The sequence below is a fragment of the Muscardinus avellanarius genome (genome assembly GCF_963383645.1).
Source record: "Muscardinus avellanarius genome assembly, chromosome: 1".
NCBI lineage: Eukaryota > Metazoa > Chordata > Mammalia > Rodentia > Gliridae > Muscardinus > Muscardinus avellanarius.
In genome coordinates, this window is record NC_137786.1 from 102,324,484 (window position 1) to 102,343,647 (window position 19,164).

Consider the following 19,164-nt stretch of genomic DNA (forward strand, 5'->3'; position numbering starts at 1 on the left):
ATTATTAAGTACATCTTGTCGCCATTTGTTTTGAGATTTATACTTTCAATGTAATTTTTATCCTTTTTTATAATTTCAGTGGAGCAAGAAGTTCCCATAGAACCTCCTAGTGCGACTACCACCACCACAATTGGGATCTCTGCAACATCTGCAACATTCACAAATGTGTTTGGGAAAAAAAGGGCCAATGTGGTGACAACCCCCAGCACTAATCGGAAAAATAAGAAGAATAAAACAAAAGAAACCCCTCCTACAGCACATTTAATTTTACCAGAACAACATATATCATTAGCACAACAAAAGACAGATAAAAATAAAATAAACGGAGAACCTAGAAGTGGTGGTATGGGTGGGAATAGTGATTCAGATCATTTAGACAGCACAGACTGCAACAGTGAAAGTAGTAGTGGTGGTAAAAGCCAAGAGTTAAATTTCACTATGGATGTGAATTCCACTAGTGATAGGAAATATCCCTCACTACTCCTCAATTCCCAAGAAGAAAAGACAATTTCTGCTTCTTCCAAAACTCAAATACGGTAAAATTTTCTGATTTATTAACTCCATATTAACCTATCATTTTTAATGCTTGGTACAAGAACTTATCCAACCACAAGTTATGTTAAATAATTGAAGTCTGTCGTGTTACCTAGTCTTTAATATTCAAAACTAAAATTTACCTGTGTTTTAAGTCATGTGTTAAGTAAGATCATAAGCTAATCTTATAGGGGTGGTAGCATACACCTATATTCCTAATAACTTGGGATGCTGAGGCAAGAGGATCAAAAGTTTGATGCCAGCCTGGGCAACTTAGCAAGACCCTACCTCTAACTTAAAAAAAAGAGCTAGATATATAGATCAGTGATAAAGCTATGTCTATACTGGTTTTAATTTCCAGTGTTGAAAAAAGCAAACAAAGAAAAAAGTAAGAATATTAGAAATTTTAGTAAGATTCCTAGTCTCAAGTTGAAAGTATTAGCATGCCTTGATTTTATTTAACTGTTATTTTTATTAATTATGGCTTAAGTTTTGGCTTCTGATCCAATTGTAATACTAAAATATGGTCTCTGCTCTAGTTCTTTTTTTTTTTTCACTTGATTATTTGATGTGCCAAACTTTAATTCAAGTACTCAGCATAACATTGTCTATAAAGGAATAGTCTTCCAAGTTTTTATCTTAAAATTTATCTTTTTGTTGACTTGATGGTTCTCTCTTTTCAGACTTGAAGGTGAAGTGAGTCCTAATTCTTTGTCAACAAGCTATAAGTCAGTGTCACTGCCATTAAGCTCTCCAAACATAAAACTGAATCTCACTAGTCCTAAAAGGGGTCAAAAAAGAGAAGAAGGGTGGAAAGAAGTTGTACGAAGGTAAACAGAATGAGTCATCTTTTGAAGTCTCATAAATTATAAAGGTTCTCATTCTCTTACAAGATGGTTATCTAGTTAATCAGTGAGTAATTTGAATGTGTTCATTATTGCAAGCCACAGTGCTATACTAAGTCCAAAATATACTAAAATAAAATTAGAAGCTGGGAGAGGTGGTGCACACTTGTAATCCCAGCATTCGGGAGGCTGAGACCGGAGGATTGTGGTTCGCGGACAGCCTCAGCTACTTAATGAGGCCCTCTGCAACTAAGTAAGACCCTGTTTCAAAATAAAGAATAAAAAATAAGGCAGGGGTTGTAGGTCAGAGGTCGAATGCCCCTGGGTTCCAGACCCCCCCAAAAAATTAAAAGCAATATATAAATTTTTCATTGTGTGTGTGTGTGTGTGTGTGTGTGTGTGTGTGTGTGTGTGTGTGTGTTACTGGGAGTGGAACCCAAGGACTTTTCTACCTCCAGGCTATACTCCCAGACCTATTTTATACTTTATTTGGAAACAGGGTCTCACTAAGTTACTGAGAGCCTCGCTCAGTAGCTGAGGCTGGCTTCGAACCTGTGCGATCCTCCTGTCTCAGCCTCCTACGCACTGGGATTACAAGCATGCACCACCATACCCAGCTGTGGGTTGTTTTTTTTTTAATACAACAGATGTTGATTTTTTTTTTGATAACCTATGAATTGTTTTTTTATGTGGATCAAATTTAATTTTTTTTTTTTTTTTTTTTTTTTTGGGTCTGGGGATGGAAACCAGGGGCATTCAACAAGTTGCAGAGGGCCTCACTAAGTAGCTGAGGCTGTCAGCAAGCGGCAATCCTCTGGTTTCAGCCTCCCAAATGCTGGGATTACAAGTGTTTGCCCACCATGCCTGATTTTAAACTTTTTAATTGCTGTATATGAGCTGTCAGCATTGTCTTAACATGGGTAAGCTAACAATACTATTCAATATGGAGTTTAACAATATGGCATACATTATTATAATTTAGAGTTAGCCAGGCATGGTGGCACACGCTTGTAATCCCAGTGCTTGGGAGGCTGAGACAGGAGGACTGCACAGGTTTAAAGCCAGCCTCAGCTACTTCGTGAGGCTCTCAGCAATTTAGTGAGACCCTGTTTCCAAATAAAATAGAAAATAGGTCTAGGGGGTTTAGCCCAAAGGTAGAAAGCACCTGGGTTCCATCCCCAGCACCACACACACAAAAAAAGTCAAACATGGTACTGGAATTTTAGTTGATATGTGTGATATTTTGGCTTTATTTGAATGCTTGGATTATGAGTGAGTTAAATATAATTTTTGTCTTCAATGGCAATATAATCTTTAACTTAGGATAAAAGATATATTTGTAAAATAAAAACAATTATATTCTTATTAAAATTTGAGAAATATTCTGTAAATGTTCATCAATTTATTGAGATATCTTTTTTGTGTGTGGTATTGGGGATGGAACCCAGGGGCATTCTACCTCTGAGCTACACCCCCAGCCCTATTTTTTATTCTTTACTTTGAAACAGGGTCTCACTGAGTTGCAAAGGGCCTCACTAATTAGCTAAGCTGTCTACGAATCGCAGTCCTCCTGTCTCAGCCTCCCAAATGCTGGGATTACAAGCATGCACCCCCATGCCCGGCTGAGATATCTTTTTTAATAAAGAGATTTTATTTCATAAGCCTATGGGTAATCTTCATTTTGTAGGTCAAAGAAGTTATCTGTTCCAGCCTCAGTTGTGTCCAGAATAATGGGAAGAGGAGGATGCAACATTACTGCAATACAAGATGTTACTGGTGCCCATATTGATGTGGATAAACAAAAAGATAAGAATGGCGAGAGAATGATCACAATAAGGTAATTGTGAAAAATTTACATTATACTCTTGACAAATACAATTTAGAGATTTGATGGTTAAGATTACCTTTTTTTTGTTTTGTTTTTGATCATTTTCCCCCCAGGGGTGGTACAGAATCAACAAGATATGCAGTTCAACTTATCAATGCACTTATTCAAGATCCTGCTAAGGAACTGGAAGACTTGATTCCAAAAAATCATATCAGAACACCCACCAGCACCAAATCCATTCATGCAAACTTCTCTTCTGGAGTAGGCACCACAGCATCTTCTAGCAAAAATGCATTTCCCTTGGGTGCTCAAACTCTTGTGACTTCACAGGCAACAACATTATCTACGTTCCAGCCCACTAATAAACTTAATAAGAACGTGCCAACAAATGTACGTTCTTCTTTCCCAGTTTCTCTTCCCTTAGCTTACCCCCACCCTCATTTTGCTCTGCTGGCTGCTCAGACTATGCAACAGATTCGGCATCCTCGCTTACCCATGGCCCAGTTTGGAGGAACCTTCTCTCCTTCCCCTAACACTTGGGGACCATTTCCAGTGAGGCCTGTTAATCCTGGCAATACAAATAGCTCTCCAAAGCATACTAATACAACCCGTCTACCAAACCAGAACGGAACTGTTCTACCATCAGAGTCTCCTGGACTAGCTACTTCCGGTTGTCCTATCACAGTCTCTTCTGTAGTTGCTGCCAATCAGCAACTGTGTGTGACTAATACTCGGACTCCTTCATCAGTCAGAAAGCAGTTGTTTGCGTGTGTGCCTAAGACAAGTCCTCCAGCAACAGCGATTTCTCCTGTGACAAGCACTTGTAGTTCCCTGCCTTCTGTCTCCTCTGCACCTATCACAAGTGGGCAAATTCCCACCACGTTTCTGCCTACAACTACTCCTCAAGCACAGCTTTCTTCGCAAAAGATAGACTCTTTCTCTGCTGTGCCACCTTCCAAAGAGAAGATGCCCACACAGGACCAACCCATAGCAAACCTATGTATCCCATCTCCAGCTTCAAATAGTTGCAGTAGCTCTGCCAGCAATACCCCAGGAGCTCCAGAAACTCATCCATCCAGTAGTCCCACCCCTCCCTCCAGTAACACACAGGAAGAGGCACAGCCATCCAGTGCATCTGATTTAAGTCCTATATCAAAGCCTTTCACCTCTAACTCAGAACCTGATCCTGTGACTTTGGTATCACCCAGAATGGTTTCTGCTGATAATCAGGATACCAGTAATTTACCTCAGTTAGCTGTACCAGCACCTCGAGTCTCTCATCGAACACAGCCCAGAGGTTCATTTTATTCAGTGGTACCAAATGCAACCATACACCAGGATCCCCAGTCTATTTTTGTTACCAATCCAGTTTCTTTAACACCATCTCAAGCCCCGGCTGCTGCAGTGCAGCTTTCTTCAGCTGTGAACATTATGAATGGTTCTCAGATGCATATAAACCCAGCAAACAAATCTTTGCAACCTCCATTTGGCCCAGCCACACTTTTTAATCACTTTAGCAGCCTTTTTGATAGCAGTCAGGTTCCACCAAACCAGGGCTGGGGAGATGGTCCACTGTCCTCACGAGTTGCTACAGATGCCTCTTTCACTGTTCAGTCAGCGTTCCTGGGTAACTCTGTACTTGGACATTTGGAAAATGTTCACCCAGACAACTCCAAGGCACCTGGCTTCAGACCACCTTCCCAGCGAGTTTCAACTAGTCCAGTTGGTAAGTTATCATTAAGTACCACTATTGCTCATTTTCATATTCTCACAGCCTAACCTCATCTTCCAAGATGATAACAAAGCATATATTTTTACCTAATATTGCATGACGTTATAAAATAGAAGTGTGACATAAATAATTATGATGCTTTAATGAGTGCTGATTAAATGGACAAAAAAGTACTGAAAATCACATATAATAAACATTGTTTATATCCTGTGATATTTCTCTCCCTTTTATCAGTTCATTTTCTTGGAATTGGTGTTAGATTATACTGATAAAAAGGACTTATGGAATGTGCAGGGATTCCAAATTTATAGACTTTTGAGCCAGGCGTGGCAGCGCACGCTGGTAATCCCAACATTCGGGAGGCTGAGACCGGAGGATCATAGTTTGCGGACAGCCTCAGCTACTTAGTGAGGGCCTCCACAATTTAGTGAGACCCCGTTTCAAATTTTAAAAAAGAATAAAAAATAGGGAAGAGGGTGTAGCCTCTGGGTTCCATCCCCAGACACACACACACACACACACACACACACACACACACACACACACAAAAGGACTTTTGCAAAATTACAGTGAGAGCCTGGTGTGGTGGCACATGGTTGTAATCCCAGTACTTGGAAGGTTGAGAGAGGAGGATCAGCAATTCTTGGCCAGCCTCAGCTATTTAGTGAGGCTCTCTGCAACTTAATGATACCCTGTTTCACACATAAAGAATAAAAAATAGATCCGGGCATGGTGGCACGTGCTTGTAATCCCAGCATTTGGGAGGCTAAGATCAAAGGGTCACAGTTCGTGGACAACCTCTGCTACTTAGCCAAGCCCTTTGCAACTCAGTGAGTCCTTATTTCAAAATTTAAAAGACTAAAAAAATTGGGCTGGGGATGTAGCTCAGAGGTAGAATGCCCCTGGGTTCCATCCTCAGACCCACAAATAAATTAATAAATTAATAATAAGAATAAGAATAAGAATAATGACTGGGAATATAGCTCAGGTTGGAATTCCCAATGTCACCAAAACAAAAAACCTAGTAATGGAATAAGATGTGATTCAGTAATTCCACTCTTGGTTTACTCAAGAGAAGACATATGTCTATATAAAAACTGGCACACAAATGATCATAACAGCATTATTCATAATAGCTAAGAACTGGGATCCCAATGTTTACCTAAATAAAATGTGATATCTCTATAACAGAATAATTTAATTTAGCAATAAAAAGAAATGAAGTACTGATTCATGCTACAACATAGATGAACTTTTAAAACATTGCTATGTGAAAGAAACCAGTCTCAAAAGATGAAATATTATGTATAATTCCATGGGGTATTTTGGGGGTGGATGCTGGGGATTGAACCCAGGGGCAGTCTACCTCTGAGTTATGCTCCCAGCCCTATTTTATGTTTTATTTTAAAACAGGGTCTCATTAAGTTGCTGAGGCTGATTGTGAACCTTCAATCCTTTGTCTCAGCCTCCCAAGTACTGGAATTACAAGCCTGAGCTACCATGCCCAGCTGTATAATTCCATTTATATGATAAATCCAAAATAGGCAAATCTATATAGAAAATAGATAAGTAGTTGCTTAGAAGTGGGGATATTGAAGCCAGGTGTAATGGTGCATCCTTGTAATCCCCATGCTCAGGAGGATCACACAGGTTCGAAGCCGGCCTCAGCTACTTAGTGAGGCTCTCAACAACTTAGTGAGGCCTTGTTTCCAAATAAAATATAAAATAATATAAAAATAGGTCTGGGAGTATACCCCAGAGGTAGAAAGCCCCAGGGTTCCACCTCCAGTACCACCCAAAAAAAAAAAAAAAAAAGAAGTGAGGATATTGAGCCTGGTTTGGTACATTTTTGTAATCCCAGTACCTCTGAGGCTGAGACAGGAAGATCTCAGTTTTGAGGATAGCCTCAGCAAGTAGTAAGACTCTCATCAATCTAGTGAGACTCTGTTTCAAAATAAAAAATAAAATCAGACTGGAAATGTAGCTTAGAGGTATGCTAGAATGCCCCTGGATTCAAACCCCAGTGTCCCCCCCCCAAAAAAGTGGGGATATTGTGTGATGGGGGCTGGGAGTGACAGGTAATGAGTGGATATGGAGTTGTTTTTATGGGAGACAGTAATGTTCTAAAATTGATTGTGGTGATGGTTGCACAAACCTGTGGATTAATGTACTAAAATTCTTTGAATTTTATATTTTAAATGGTATGTTAATTACATCTTAAAGCTATTTTTTATGATGGGGAAATCAAATGGGTTAAAAATGAGACCTAAGCCGAGCATGGTGGCACACGTTTGTAATGCCAGCATTTGGGAGGCTGAGACAGGAGGATCACATTTCACGGACAACCTCAGCTACTTAGTGAGGCCGTTTGCAACTCAGTGAGACCCTTTTTCAAAATAAAGACTATAGAGCCGGGCGTGGTGGCGCAGGCTTGTAATCCCCGCGCTTGGGAGGCGGAGACAGGAGGATCGCGCAGGTTCGAAGCCAGCCGCGCAGGTTCGAAGCCAGCCGCGCTGGCTTAGGAGACCCTGTTTCAAAAATATAAAATAGGTCTGGGAGCGTAGCCCGGAGGTAGAAGGGCTTCCAGGAACCCCAGTACCACCAAAAAAAAAAAAAAAAAAGAATATAAAATCAACCGGGCATGGTGGCGCATGGTTGTAATCCCAGGGCTTGAGAGGCTGAGACAGGAGGATCACAGAGGTTTGCAGCCAGCCTCAGCTATTTAGTGAGGCTCTCAGCAAATAAAGTATAAAATAGGTCTGGGAGTATAGCCTAGAGGTAGAAAAGCCCCTGGGTTTCACCCCTGGTACCACAAAAATTAAGTAAATAAAACAAAATAAATGTATACTTATGATTAGTGAGGCTCTCAGCAATTTAGTGAGACCCTGTTTCCAAATAAAATATAAAATAGGTCTGGGAGTATAGCCTAGAGGTAGAAAAGCCCCTAGGTTCCACCCCCAGTAACACACACACACACACACACACACACACACACACACACACAGAATTAAAAAATCAGGCTGGTGGTGTAGCTCAGAAGTAGAATGCCCCTGGGTTCAATCCCCAGTACTGAAAAAATAGGGGAAAAGAAAAAAAGAACATTAAGATGGGCATGGGCATGGTGGCACACGCCTGTAATTTCAGTACGTGGGAGGCTGAGACAGGTTCGTGTGTTCAAGACAGCCTCAGCAACTTACCGAGACTCTCAGCAACTCAGCAAGACTCTGTTTCAAAATTAAAAAATAAGATGGGAGTGATGGTACATGCTTGTAATCGTACTACTTGGGAGACTAAGGAGGATCACAGGTTCACAGCCAGCCATAGCAACTTAGGGAGACCCTATTTCCAAAATAATAATAATAATAATAATAATAATAATAATAATAATAATAATAATAATAATGTATACCTCAGAGGTAGAATACGCTGCTTAGAGTGGTGGTGCATGGCCTATTCTTGGAAGGCTGAGATAGGAGGATTGCAGGTTTGAGGACAGCCTCAGCAGGTAGTGAGGCTCTCATTAACCTAGTGAGACCCTGTTTCCAAATAAGTAAAATTGGGCTGGGGGTGTGATGTAGCTCAAAGGGAGAATGCCTCTGGGTCTAATCCCCGGTACCACCAAAAAAAAAAAAAAAGGAAAAAAGGTAGAATGCCCCTTGGTTTAATCCCCAGTACAATAAACAGGGCTAGGGGTATGGCCAGGAGTTAATGTTAGTTAGTGAGATAGGAAAAATAAGACTGTGCAGAGAAAAAAAAGACAAGAAAGCCTTCCTGAAAGGAAAGACAGATCCTACCCCATCCTGGCTGTGGTAGACTCCCAGCCTATCACATTGCAAGTTTAAGTTTCCCACCGGATACAATCCTGTGCAGCCCCAGTGAAGTGTGGCTCAAAACCCAAAATGAATATAAAGGGGTAAATTTTCCGGAGGTTTTATAAAGTCTACCATGTGGCAGGAAAACTCTTTCTGGATCTCTCTCTCTCTCTCTTGCCAGTGCACTCTCTTCCTGAGGCAGACAACCAAGGCCCTATATCATTATAATGCCCCTGGGTTCAATTCCCAGTGACACATATAACAATAGTAATAATAAGATGTTGACGATGATGATGATAAAGAAGGGATAGGAATGTAACTCAGAGATAAAGTGCCCCTGAGTTCAATCCCCAGTACCACCAGAAAGAAAAAAAATTAAGTAAACCTTAAACTTTCCATTTTAAAACCTTGGCTAATTGAATGCCTTGAACCTGTTTTATTTCAGGGTTACCATCCATTGATCCATCAGGCAGCTCCCCATCTTCCTCTTCTGCTCCACTGACGAATTTTACCGGCATACCAGGAACAAGGGTTTTCCTGCAAGGGCCAGCTCCTGTTGGGACTCCTAGTTTCAACAGACAACATTTTTCTCCCCATCCTTGGACAAGCACCTCAAACTCATGTAGGAATCCCGGAGGAACTCTTTCCAAGAGTCTTGAATAATTTACTAGGCCATTTTGTTCAGGGAAAACTAAGTTAGAAGTTTAGTAAGGTAAATGGTGTGCAGATATCCAAGGTTTGTATTATCAGGCATTTAGAGGATAGAAAACTTGAGACAGGTCAAGCTTTCTTGTAAGCCAGAAATGTTTACATTGGGACCTGGATGAAGAATAATTCATACAAATCAGAGTGCAGTAGCACACACTTGTAATCCCAGCTACCCAGGAGGCTGAGGCAGGAGGATTTTAAATTCAAGGCCATGGGCAACTTAGACCCTATCTCAAAATAAAACTTAAGCTGGATGTGGTGTTGCATGCTTGTAATCCCAGCAATTGGGAGGCTGAGACAGAAGGATCATGGTTCAAGGACAACCTCAGCTACTTAGGCCCTTTGCGACTCAGTGAGACCCTGTTTCAAAAGAAAGACTGAAAAATAGGGCTGAGGGTGTAGCTCAAAGGTAGAATGCCCCTGGGTTCCATCTCCAATACAGAAAAAAAAAAAAATTAAAAAAGCTACTTGGAGCCAGGCATGGTGGTGCATGCCTATAATCTCAGTACTTGGGAGGCTTAGACAGGGGGATTGCAGGTTCATGGCCAGCCTCAACAATTTAGACTCAACAGCCAAGCACAAGCCAGACTTGTATTCCCAGGACTTAGGCTGAGACAAGAGGATTGCAGGTTCAAAGCCATCCTCATCTACTACTTAGTGAGATCCTCCCTAATTTAGACCCTGTTTCAAATTAAAGAATAAAAAGGCTGGGCATGGTTGTACACACTTGTAACCCTACTACATGGGAGGCTGAGACAGGAGGATCACAGGTTCGTAGTCACCCTCAGCTACTTAGTGAGGCCTTCTGTAATTTAGACTCTGTTTCAAAATAGTAATAAAAATAGAGCTGGGGGTGTAGCTTGGAGGTAGAATGCCCCTGAGTTCAGTCCCCAGTACCACACACCAAAAAACAAATTAAAAATGGGGCTGAGGATGTAGCTCAGAGGCAGAATGCTGCTGCCCCCGAGTTCAATCCCCAGAACAAAACAAAACAACAACAACAAAAAAACCCTAGCATGACCCTGTTTCAAAATAAAAAAGGGCTAGCCATGCAGCTCAGAGGGAAAATGCCCTGTCTTTAATCCCTAAAACCACCCCCCCCAAAAAAAAATGCTACTTGGAAGGCTAAGGCAGGAGGATTGTGAGTTCAAAGCCAGCCTATGCAATTTAGTAAGGCCCTGTCTCAAAATAAAAAATGAATAATTGGAATCTGGATGTGGTGGCGCACGCTTGTAATCGCAGCATTCAGGAGGCTGAGATAGGAGGATCTTGGTTTACGGACAGTCTCAGCTACATCGTGAGGCCCTCTGCAACTCAATGAGACTGTTTCACAATAAAGAATAAAAAATAGGACTGGCGGTGTAGCTTGGAAGTAAAATGCCCCTGGGTTCCATCCCCGATTCCAAAAAAAAAAAAAAAAAGAATTGGACATGATGATGCATCCCTGTACTGAGACAGAAGAATTATAGGTTCAAGGCCAGCCTCAACTAATTTAACAAGACCCTCAACAACTAGCAAGACCCTGTTTCAAAATAAAACATTAAAAGAGCTGGGGATGTAGCTTAGAGGTAGACTGTCCCTGAGTTCAATCTCAGTATAAAAAAATAAGTAAAAAATGCAAAGGATAGAGATGTAGCTCAGTGGTAGAGCACCCCTAAATTCAATCTCAAGTACTTGAAAATAAATAAAACAAAAGGGATGGGATGTAACTCAGTTGTAGAGGACCCCTGCATTCAACCCTTAGTACCACATACACACAACAGGAAATGCAAGTCATTTTACAAAAAGACCCTATGGGACAGTGTCATGACATATTTTCTCAAATCTGAAGAGATTGATTTATATATAGTCAGTTTGGTATGATTTCTCATTTATTCTTACATTTCATAAATGTGTTATTTTCCTTTATAGGTATAAAAATTCCCTTGTTCTTTTTCATTTATTTCAATATTTTAAAATGATGAAGTATTTAGTATTGAGTTTTACTTTAATGATCATTTTAAAGTAGTCAATTTGCCTTTTTGGCAAGGAAAACTACCAAATTATTTGAGTCAAATTAAAAAAAAGAGCTGTCACCTGGGTGTGGTGGTACACACTTGTAATCCCAGAATTCAGGAGGCTGAGACCAGAGGATCACAGTTTGCAGACAGCCTCAGCTACTAAGTGAGGCCTTTTGCAACTTAGTGAGACCCTGTTTCAAAATTAGAAAGAATTAAAAAAAAAAAAAATAGGGCTAGGATTGTTGCTCGGAGTTAGAATGCCCCTGGATTCTACCTCCGGTACCATGAGAGAGAGAGAGAGAGAGAGGGAGAGGAAGAGGGAGAGGGAGAGGGGGAGAGAGAGAGAAAGAGAGAGAGAGAGAGAGAGAGAGAGAGAGAGAGAGAGAGAGAGAGAGAGAGAGAGAGAACAAAGAGCTTTCAGTTGAATCCTACAATACTTTGCAAACATTTAATGTTTCTTCCTTATGGGGGGAAATAAAAGGATAGCAGAAAGAGAAAAAGGAAAAGAACTAACAAATATAAAGGTGTTTTCTAGACAGTAAGTAGATACTGTACAAACAGTGCCATATCTGAATTAATTTAATATATAAAATTATGTGTTTTGAAATTATTCAGAACTAGAATAAGAATAAATAGGATCTTCCTTTTTAGGCTTGCTTAATCCAACTAGGAGTCAGGTGTGGAGGCACATATCTGTAATCCCAGTACTTGGGAGGCTGAGACAAGATCACAGGTTTGAGGAGAGGCTCAACAAGTTGAGACTTTCATCAACCTAGTGAGACTCTATTTTAAAATAAAATTAAAAATAGGGCTGGGTATGTAGCTCAGAGGTAAAATACCTCTGAGTTGTCCCCAGTACCACAAAACAAAAAAGGAAGAAAGGAATCACACATTTTCATTTAAATTATCTTATAAAAAGAATTTTTCCTTTACAGAACCTGTTATAGAACAGATCTTCCCAACAAGGGTTCTCATAATCCTATAGTTTTTGTATGTAATAAAACAAAAGAGGAATATTTTGCCACCAGGTGACTCTCCTATTCCATCTGTTTCTTCGGGATCATCTTCACCTCTTTCAGCCCCTTCTGCTCCACCAACATTGGGCCAACCAAAAGGAGGCAGTGCCAGTCAGGATCGGAAGATACCTCCCCCCATTGGAACAGAGAGACTTGCCCGAATTCGACAAGGAGGCTCTGTTGCCCAAGCTCCTGTGGGAACCAGTTTTGTTGCTCCTGTTGGACACAGTGGAATCTGGTCATTTGGTGTCAATGCTATGTCAGGTATACTTTCCTTGTCCTTTCTTTTCAGAGAACTCTCAAGTAAGTTGTGTGAGTTTGCCATTAAAATTTAGTTCCTTAAAAAAAATTTTTTTTTTTTTTTTTTTGGTGGTACTGGGGTTCCTGGAAGCCCTTCTATCTCCGGGCTACACTCCCAGACCTATTTTTACATTTTTATTTGGAAACAGGGTCTCCTAAGCCAGCGCGCGCGGCTGGCTTCGAACCTGCGCGATCCTCCTGTCTCCGCCTCCCAAGCGCGGGGATTACAAGCGTGCGCCACCACGCCCGGCTCCTTAAAAAAATTTTAACCAAAGAACTTAGTTCCTGTGCTTAAGAATCAAGGAAGAGCCAGGCATGGTGGCACATGCTTGTAATCCCTGCCCTTGGGAGGCGGAGACAGGAGGATCACGCAGGTTCGAAGCCAGCCTCCCTGGATTAAGAGACCCTGTTTCCAAATAAAATATAAAATAGGTCTGAGAGTGTAGCCCAGAGGTAGAAGGGTTCCGTCCAAGACCACCAAAAAGCAAACAAAAAAAGAATCAAGGAAGAGAGCCAGGCGTGGTGGTACACACTTGAAATCCCAGCATTTGGGAGACTGAGACAGGAGGATTGTGATTCCTGGCCAGCCTAAGTCTGGGAGTATAGCTTAGAGATAGAAAGCCTCTGGGTTCCACCCCCATTACCACCAAAAAATAAAAGAATAAAGAATAAAAGCTGCACATGGTGGCACATGCTTTTAATCCCAGCATATGGGAGACTGAGACAGGGAAGATGGTGGTTTGCAGACAGCCTCAGATACTACTTAGTGAGGCCCTTTGCAAATCAGTGAGACCCTGTTTCAAAATAAAAAATAAACTAGGACTGGGGTTGTAGCTCTGAGGTAGAATGCCCCTGGGTTCCATCCTCAGTACCACAAAAAAAAGAATATAAAAGTAGGGCTGGAGGTGTAACTCAGAAGTAGAATGCCGCTGGGTTCTATCCCCAGTACCGCAAAAAAGTATTTAAGCACTGTGGAACGCCTGGTGTGGTGGCACACACTTGTAATCCCAGCATTTGGGAGGCTGAAACAGGAGGATAGCGGTTTGCAGACAGCCTCAGCTACCTAGTGAAGCCCTTTGCAACTCAGACCCTGTTTCAAAATAAAGAATAAAAAATAGGGCTGGGAGTGTAGCTCGAAGGTAGAATGCCCCTGGGTTCCATCTCCAATACTGAAAAAAATCAAAATAAATAAATAATGTGGAAGAATTCAGTCCAGTCTCTGAGTTTGGAATGTTAGTTGGGGTGATATATATACTTTATCAGAAATAAAGATTCAGCTGGGTGTGGTGGTGCAGGGCTGAGTGAGACCCTGTTTCAAAATAAAAGAATAATGCCAGGTGTGATGGTGCATGCTTGTAATCCCAGTACTTGGGAGGCTGAGTCAGGAGGATCCAGGTTCGCGGCCAGTGTCAGCTACTTAGGCTCGCTGCAACTTAGTGAGACCCTGTCTCAAAAAAAATGAAAAAACGGGCTGGGGGCGTAGCTCGGAGGTAGAATGCTCCTGGGTTCAATCCCTAGTACCACATACCAAAAAATAAACAAACAAACAAACAAAATAAAGAATAAAAAATAGGGCTGGGGGTTTAGCTCAGAGGTAGAATGCTCCTGGGTTCCATCTCCAGTACCAATAAACAAACAAACAAAAAAAAAAACAAAAGAAATAAAGATTCAGAGCATGCTTCCTTTCTCTCTTAAGCTTTCCAGTGTAGAATAGACAATCATTTGCATTCTTTCAGAGAGATAAGGTAGTTGGGGTATTCAGATGACTTAATCTAGTTTTCTAGGAACTTACTTTGTTGGCCTGCAAGATTGTGATTAATGTTCCTTGAGCTCTTGAGAGGGTGTGTTTTTTGCTAAAATTTGCTATGGATGGCTGGGCATGATGGCACATACCTATAATTCCAGCTGAGACAGAAGGAGTTCAAGTTTGAAGCCAATCTAGACAACATACTGAGACCCTATCTCAAAATAAAAGGGTTGGGGATATATCTCAGAATTAGAGTGCCCTGGGTTCAGTCCTTAGGGGGAAAAAGATTAAATTGGTTTGAAAAGCCAGGTGTGGTGGCACACGCTTGTAATCCCTGTGCTTGGGAGGCAGAGACAGGAGAATCGCGCTGGTTCGGAGCCAACCTCGCTGGCTTAAGAGACTCTGTTTCCACATAAAATATGTTAAAAAAAAATAGGTCTGGGAGTGTAGCCCGTGGGAGTGTAGCCCGGAAGTAGAAGGGCTTCCAGGAACCCCAGTACCACCAAAAAAAAAAAAAATTGGTTTGAAGAAAGAATAAAGTGATGGGTTTTTGTTGTTGTTTTATCCAAATACTAAACCCTGTTTTCACTTCTTCTTTCCAGAAGGCTTATCAGGTTGGTCCCAGTCTGTGATAGGGAACCATCCAATGCATCAACAATTATCAGACCCAAGCACATTCTCCCAGCATCAGCCAATGGAGAGAGATGATTCTGGAATGGTAGCCCCCTCTAACATTTTTCACCAGTCTATGGCAAGCAGTTTTGTGGATTTTTCTAAAGTGAGTTGAAAAACATCATTGTTTGACATTTGCCAGCCAGTGTAGTCACATGTTAAGGAATAGTTTGTATTAAAATAAGTCTCCCATTTATTTTCATGTCTTTTGAATCTTTTCTTCAATTTCAGTACGGGCTAGTGTTGTCTACAGTAATTTGTTATCACACTGTCCCTATCCTCCTAAAACACCTGAGGACTTTGAGTTTTCCTGCTTTTTGTGTTCTGCCACATATTTGAAGGAGGTCTCTGCCCCCACTGAAAAGCTGGCTGGGACCTCTACAATGCCTTTTGTCTGCTCTGACAAAAGACATTCTGGCTGCCATAAAGGAAGATTGTAGCTATAAATATTCAATTAAATATAAACTTTTCTTTGTACAAGCTTATCCATGAAAGTGAAAGTAAGACAGGAAAGGTGACAGTATTGTGTTTTTATCAAATACCAAAAGTTTTCTGCTGTTCCTTTTTATTTATTTATTTATTTATTTATTTTTCCTTTTTCTTTGTTGTACTGGGGATTGAACCCAGGGGCATTCTAGCTCTGAGCTACAACCCCAGCACAATTTTTTTGGGGGGGAGGTTGTTTTGTTTTGTTTTGAAACAAAAGGTTTTTTTTGTTTTTTTGTTTTTGGGTGGTACTGGGGGTGGAACCCAGAGGCTTTCTACCTCTGGGCTATACTCCCAGACCTATTTTCGATTTTATTTGGAAACAGGGTCTCACTAAGTTGCTGAGAGCCTCACTAAGCAGCTGAGGCTGGCTTCGAACCTGTGTGATCCTCCTGTCTCAGCCTCCCAAGCGCTGGGATTACAAGCATGCGCCACCACGCCTGGCTATGAAACAAAGTTTTACTGGGTTACTGAGAGTCTCACTACATTGTTGAGACTGTCCTCCTCTCTTAGCCTCCCAAGTACTGGGATTACAGGTATGTAACACCATGCCTCACTGATGATTTCATTTTGAATTTACTTTTTTTCTCCTGTTGAAAAATGTTGCAGATACAGAAAACTTTTGGTTTGTCAACACTGTACCATGCTGTATTTACAGTATTCTTTGGAGTTCTTTGAATGAAGGGAAATTAGAGAGGTCTAAGTTGTTATTAGGAATTATTACTGATAATCATTTTGCAATTACACCTTTTGTTTTTCTGCTGTTTTAGGGTCTGCCAATTTCCATGTATGGAGGCACCATAATACCCTCTCATCCTCAGCTTGCTGATGTTCCAGGAGGCCCACTGTTTAATGGACTTCACAACCCAGATCCTGCTTGGAACCCTATGATAAAAGTTATCCAAAGTTCAACTGAATGCACTGATGCCCAGCAGGTAAAATGGGCTTAATGTTCTTTCTTTTTTGATATTTGTCCTGTTACTCTTCTAATTCTGTTTGTAGTGCAAATTCTGAGTATCAAAATTCATGACTGTCCACCTTAATCTGAGTTGATACTTTTCAGTATCAAATGATACTACTAAACATTTTATTTCATGTATGTGTGTTCTTCCTAGGCAAAACAGTGATTTACCATTGCATTTATATATTAATTTTATAAATGTCTGAAGATTCCTAATTAGAAATTCCAATTTTTCCTCCCCCTTTTCAGATTTGGCCTGGCACGTGGGCACCTCATATTGGAAACATGCATCTCAAATATGTCAACTAAGTTAGAAGGTCTTTACTCTTTAGCCTTGTTTGAGAAATCTAGGACCTTGGAAGAACCTTGGGGAATTTCTTTTTTTCTTGTTTTTTTTTTTTGTTTGTTTGTTTTTTGTTTTTTTTGTTTTTGTTTTTTAATGTGCCTAAGAAATTCTCTGAGGCTTTAGCAGTGAAAATTTGATTGCCCATTGTATAAGAACAAATTGAATCCACCTGATTATGTTCTCTGGTTAGTTTAGCCATTTTCAACTTAAGATCAGATGAACTTAGTGTTTTTGGCTAAACATACCGAATACTACTTGTATCCAGAAAAAAATTAGATGATTACATGTTTCAACCTTTTAGGGTGGTAAATACATGTATAATTGTTTACATACTTAAAAGGAAAAATTTGAGTAAATTTCTTGTCATATAGTGGCTCTACTTAATGTAGCCTGTATTAATGTGAAATATTTACCAGAATATTCAATAAAAAGATGAACAGTGTTTAGAAGTGGGGTGTGATCCTTTCAGTGGTCATGGAGGTACCGCCCAAACCACAATCATATTGAACCTGATCATTAATACCTTATTTGTAACATGCTTCTCACATTTTATACCTTAAAATTCATTCTTTGACTGTCTTGAAAAAGCACTTCTTAAACTTATATCTGTTTATTTTGTGTTAAATATTCCTGTTTCCCTGTTGTTTTATTACGTGAAAAGTTCAAGCACTGGTAATAATATATCATCTGACTTTAGCAGATAGGTTTTGCTTTTTAGCATAGGTCATGATTATGTCATTAAGAACTTTTGGAGTTAAATCAGAATTCATATTGAACAAATTTAGGGCCACCCAAATCATCACTTTAGATTCCTTTTGTGCTTCCTGACTTTTTTAAAAATCTAATATATGTACTTGGTTATGGGTGTTTTTTAAATTTTGAGTTGGGACATTAAAGGGGTATGACTCCTATTACTATGTTGTACTGTTGAATCAGCTAAGTAATACTTAGAAATATGTGACTAATTCTGGGCTTAGTTCCATAGTCCCAGGTATGAAAAGCTAATGTGTTTAACAAGCTAAATAGAGGAACAGTGGAATGGGTTGGTGAAACCATAGTGTATGCCAAGAATCTGATGCAATAGACAAGGAAAAATTTATCTCACTGAAAAATGTAGTCATCACTTTGTGTGTGTGTGTTGTTGTTGTTGTTGTTGTTGTTGGTTTTGGTGGTACTAGGGGTGGAACCCAAGGGCCTTCTACCTCCGGGCTACACTCCCAGACCTATTTTTTATATTTTATTTGGAAACAGGGTCTCTTAAGCCAGCTAAGGCTGGCTTCAAACCTCAGCGATCCTCCTGTCTGCCTCCCAAGCTCGGATTACAAGCATGCGCCACCACACCTGGCTTAGTTTGTGTGTGTTTTGTTGTTGTTTTTTGTTTTTGGTGCTAAAGATGAAACCAGTAGCGTTTACTTTTGAGCTCCACCCCCAGCCCTATTTTTTATTATTTTATATTATTTTATTTGGAAACAGAGTCTCACTAAGTTACCAAGGCCGTCCTTGAACCTGTCATTCCTTCTCAGCCTCCTGAGTACTGGGATTACAGGTGTACACCACCACACCCAGCTTGTTTTTATTTCAATGCTGGTGTTATGAATAGGCAATATAATAAGAAAATGTTTCAGGCTGACAGAGAAGACAAGAGGAGGATGCACAGAGCAAGAGGAATGACAAGCAATCTTCTCTGCCCAGGTCCTAAAGCCAGCACCCAATCAGATACATGTTTGTTCTGTTAGATACAACCTGATTCTTTTGTGTTCATTTCATCTTAGGTGTGAGAAAGATTAACTTCATTTCTTTTTTTGTTTTTTGTTTTTTGCGGGTCTGGGGGTGGAACCCAGGGCATTCTACCTCCGAGCTACACCCTCTGCCCTATTTTTTATTCTTTATTTTGAAACCAGGTCTCACTGAGTTGCAGAGGGCCTCACTAAGTAGTCTGTGAACCATGATCCTCAGGTCTGAGCCTCCTGAATGCTGGGATTACAACCGTGCGCCACCATGCCTGGCTTGATTAACTTCATTTATTATTTTGCATTTTTTACGGGTTTTGTAAAATGTTGGTGGGGTTGAAGTTATGTCTGTGTAGTGGTTGATAGCCTCATCAAATATTATCCAGAGGCCTCCTGGTCCTAGGCACAAGTGGGAGAACAAAAGACCTCTTGGAGAGAACCTTACAT

The 19,164-nt window shown here is 40.5% G+C and overlaps 1 protein-coding gene across 2 annotated transcripts in view; it reads left to right on the plus strand.

Moving 5' to 3' along the window:
• The window catches only part of LOC308274910 (ankyrin repeat and KH domain-containing protein 1), a gene marked incomplete at both ends in the record, with an annotated part of 154,066 nt that extends 137,116 nt beyond the window's left edge, over positions 1-16,950 (plus strand). Inside the window, 9 exons of one of the 2 annotated variants that reach the window (XM_080712874.1) lie at positions 80-536; positions 1,218-1,364; positions 3,067-3,216; positions 3,321-4,933; positions 9,197-9,373; positions 12,488-12,739; positions 15,125-15,273; positions 16,451-16,615; positions 16,891-16,950. In XM_080712874.1, the coding sequence (XP_080569000.1) occupies positions 80-536; positions 1,218-1,364; positions 3,067-3,216; positions 3,321-4,933; positions 9,197-9,373; positions 12,488-12,739; positions 15,125-15,273; positions 16,451-16,615; positions 16,891-16,950 (3,170 nt within the window). Of the gene's footprint in view, positions 1-79; positions 537-1,217; positions 1,365-3,066; positions 3,217-3,320; positions 4,934-9,196; positions 9,374-12,487; positions 12,740-15,124; positions 15,301-16,450; positions 16,616-16,890 lie in introns of both variants that reach the window. The other variant, XM_080712875.1, reaches the window with a different exon arrangement.
• Between the last annotated feature and the right edge of the window lie 2,214 nt (positions 16,951-19,164).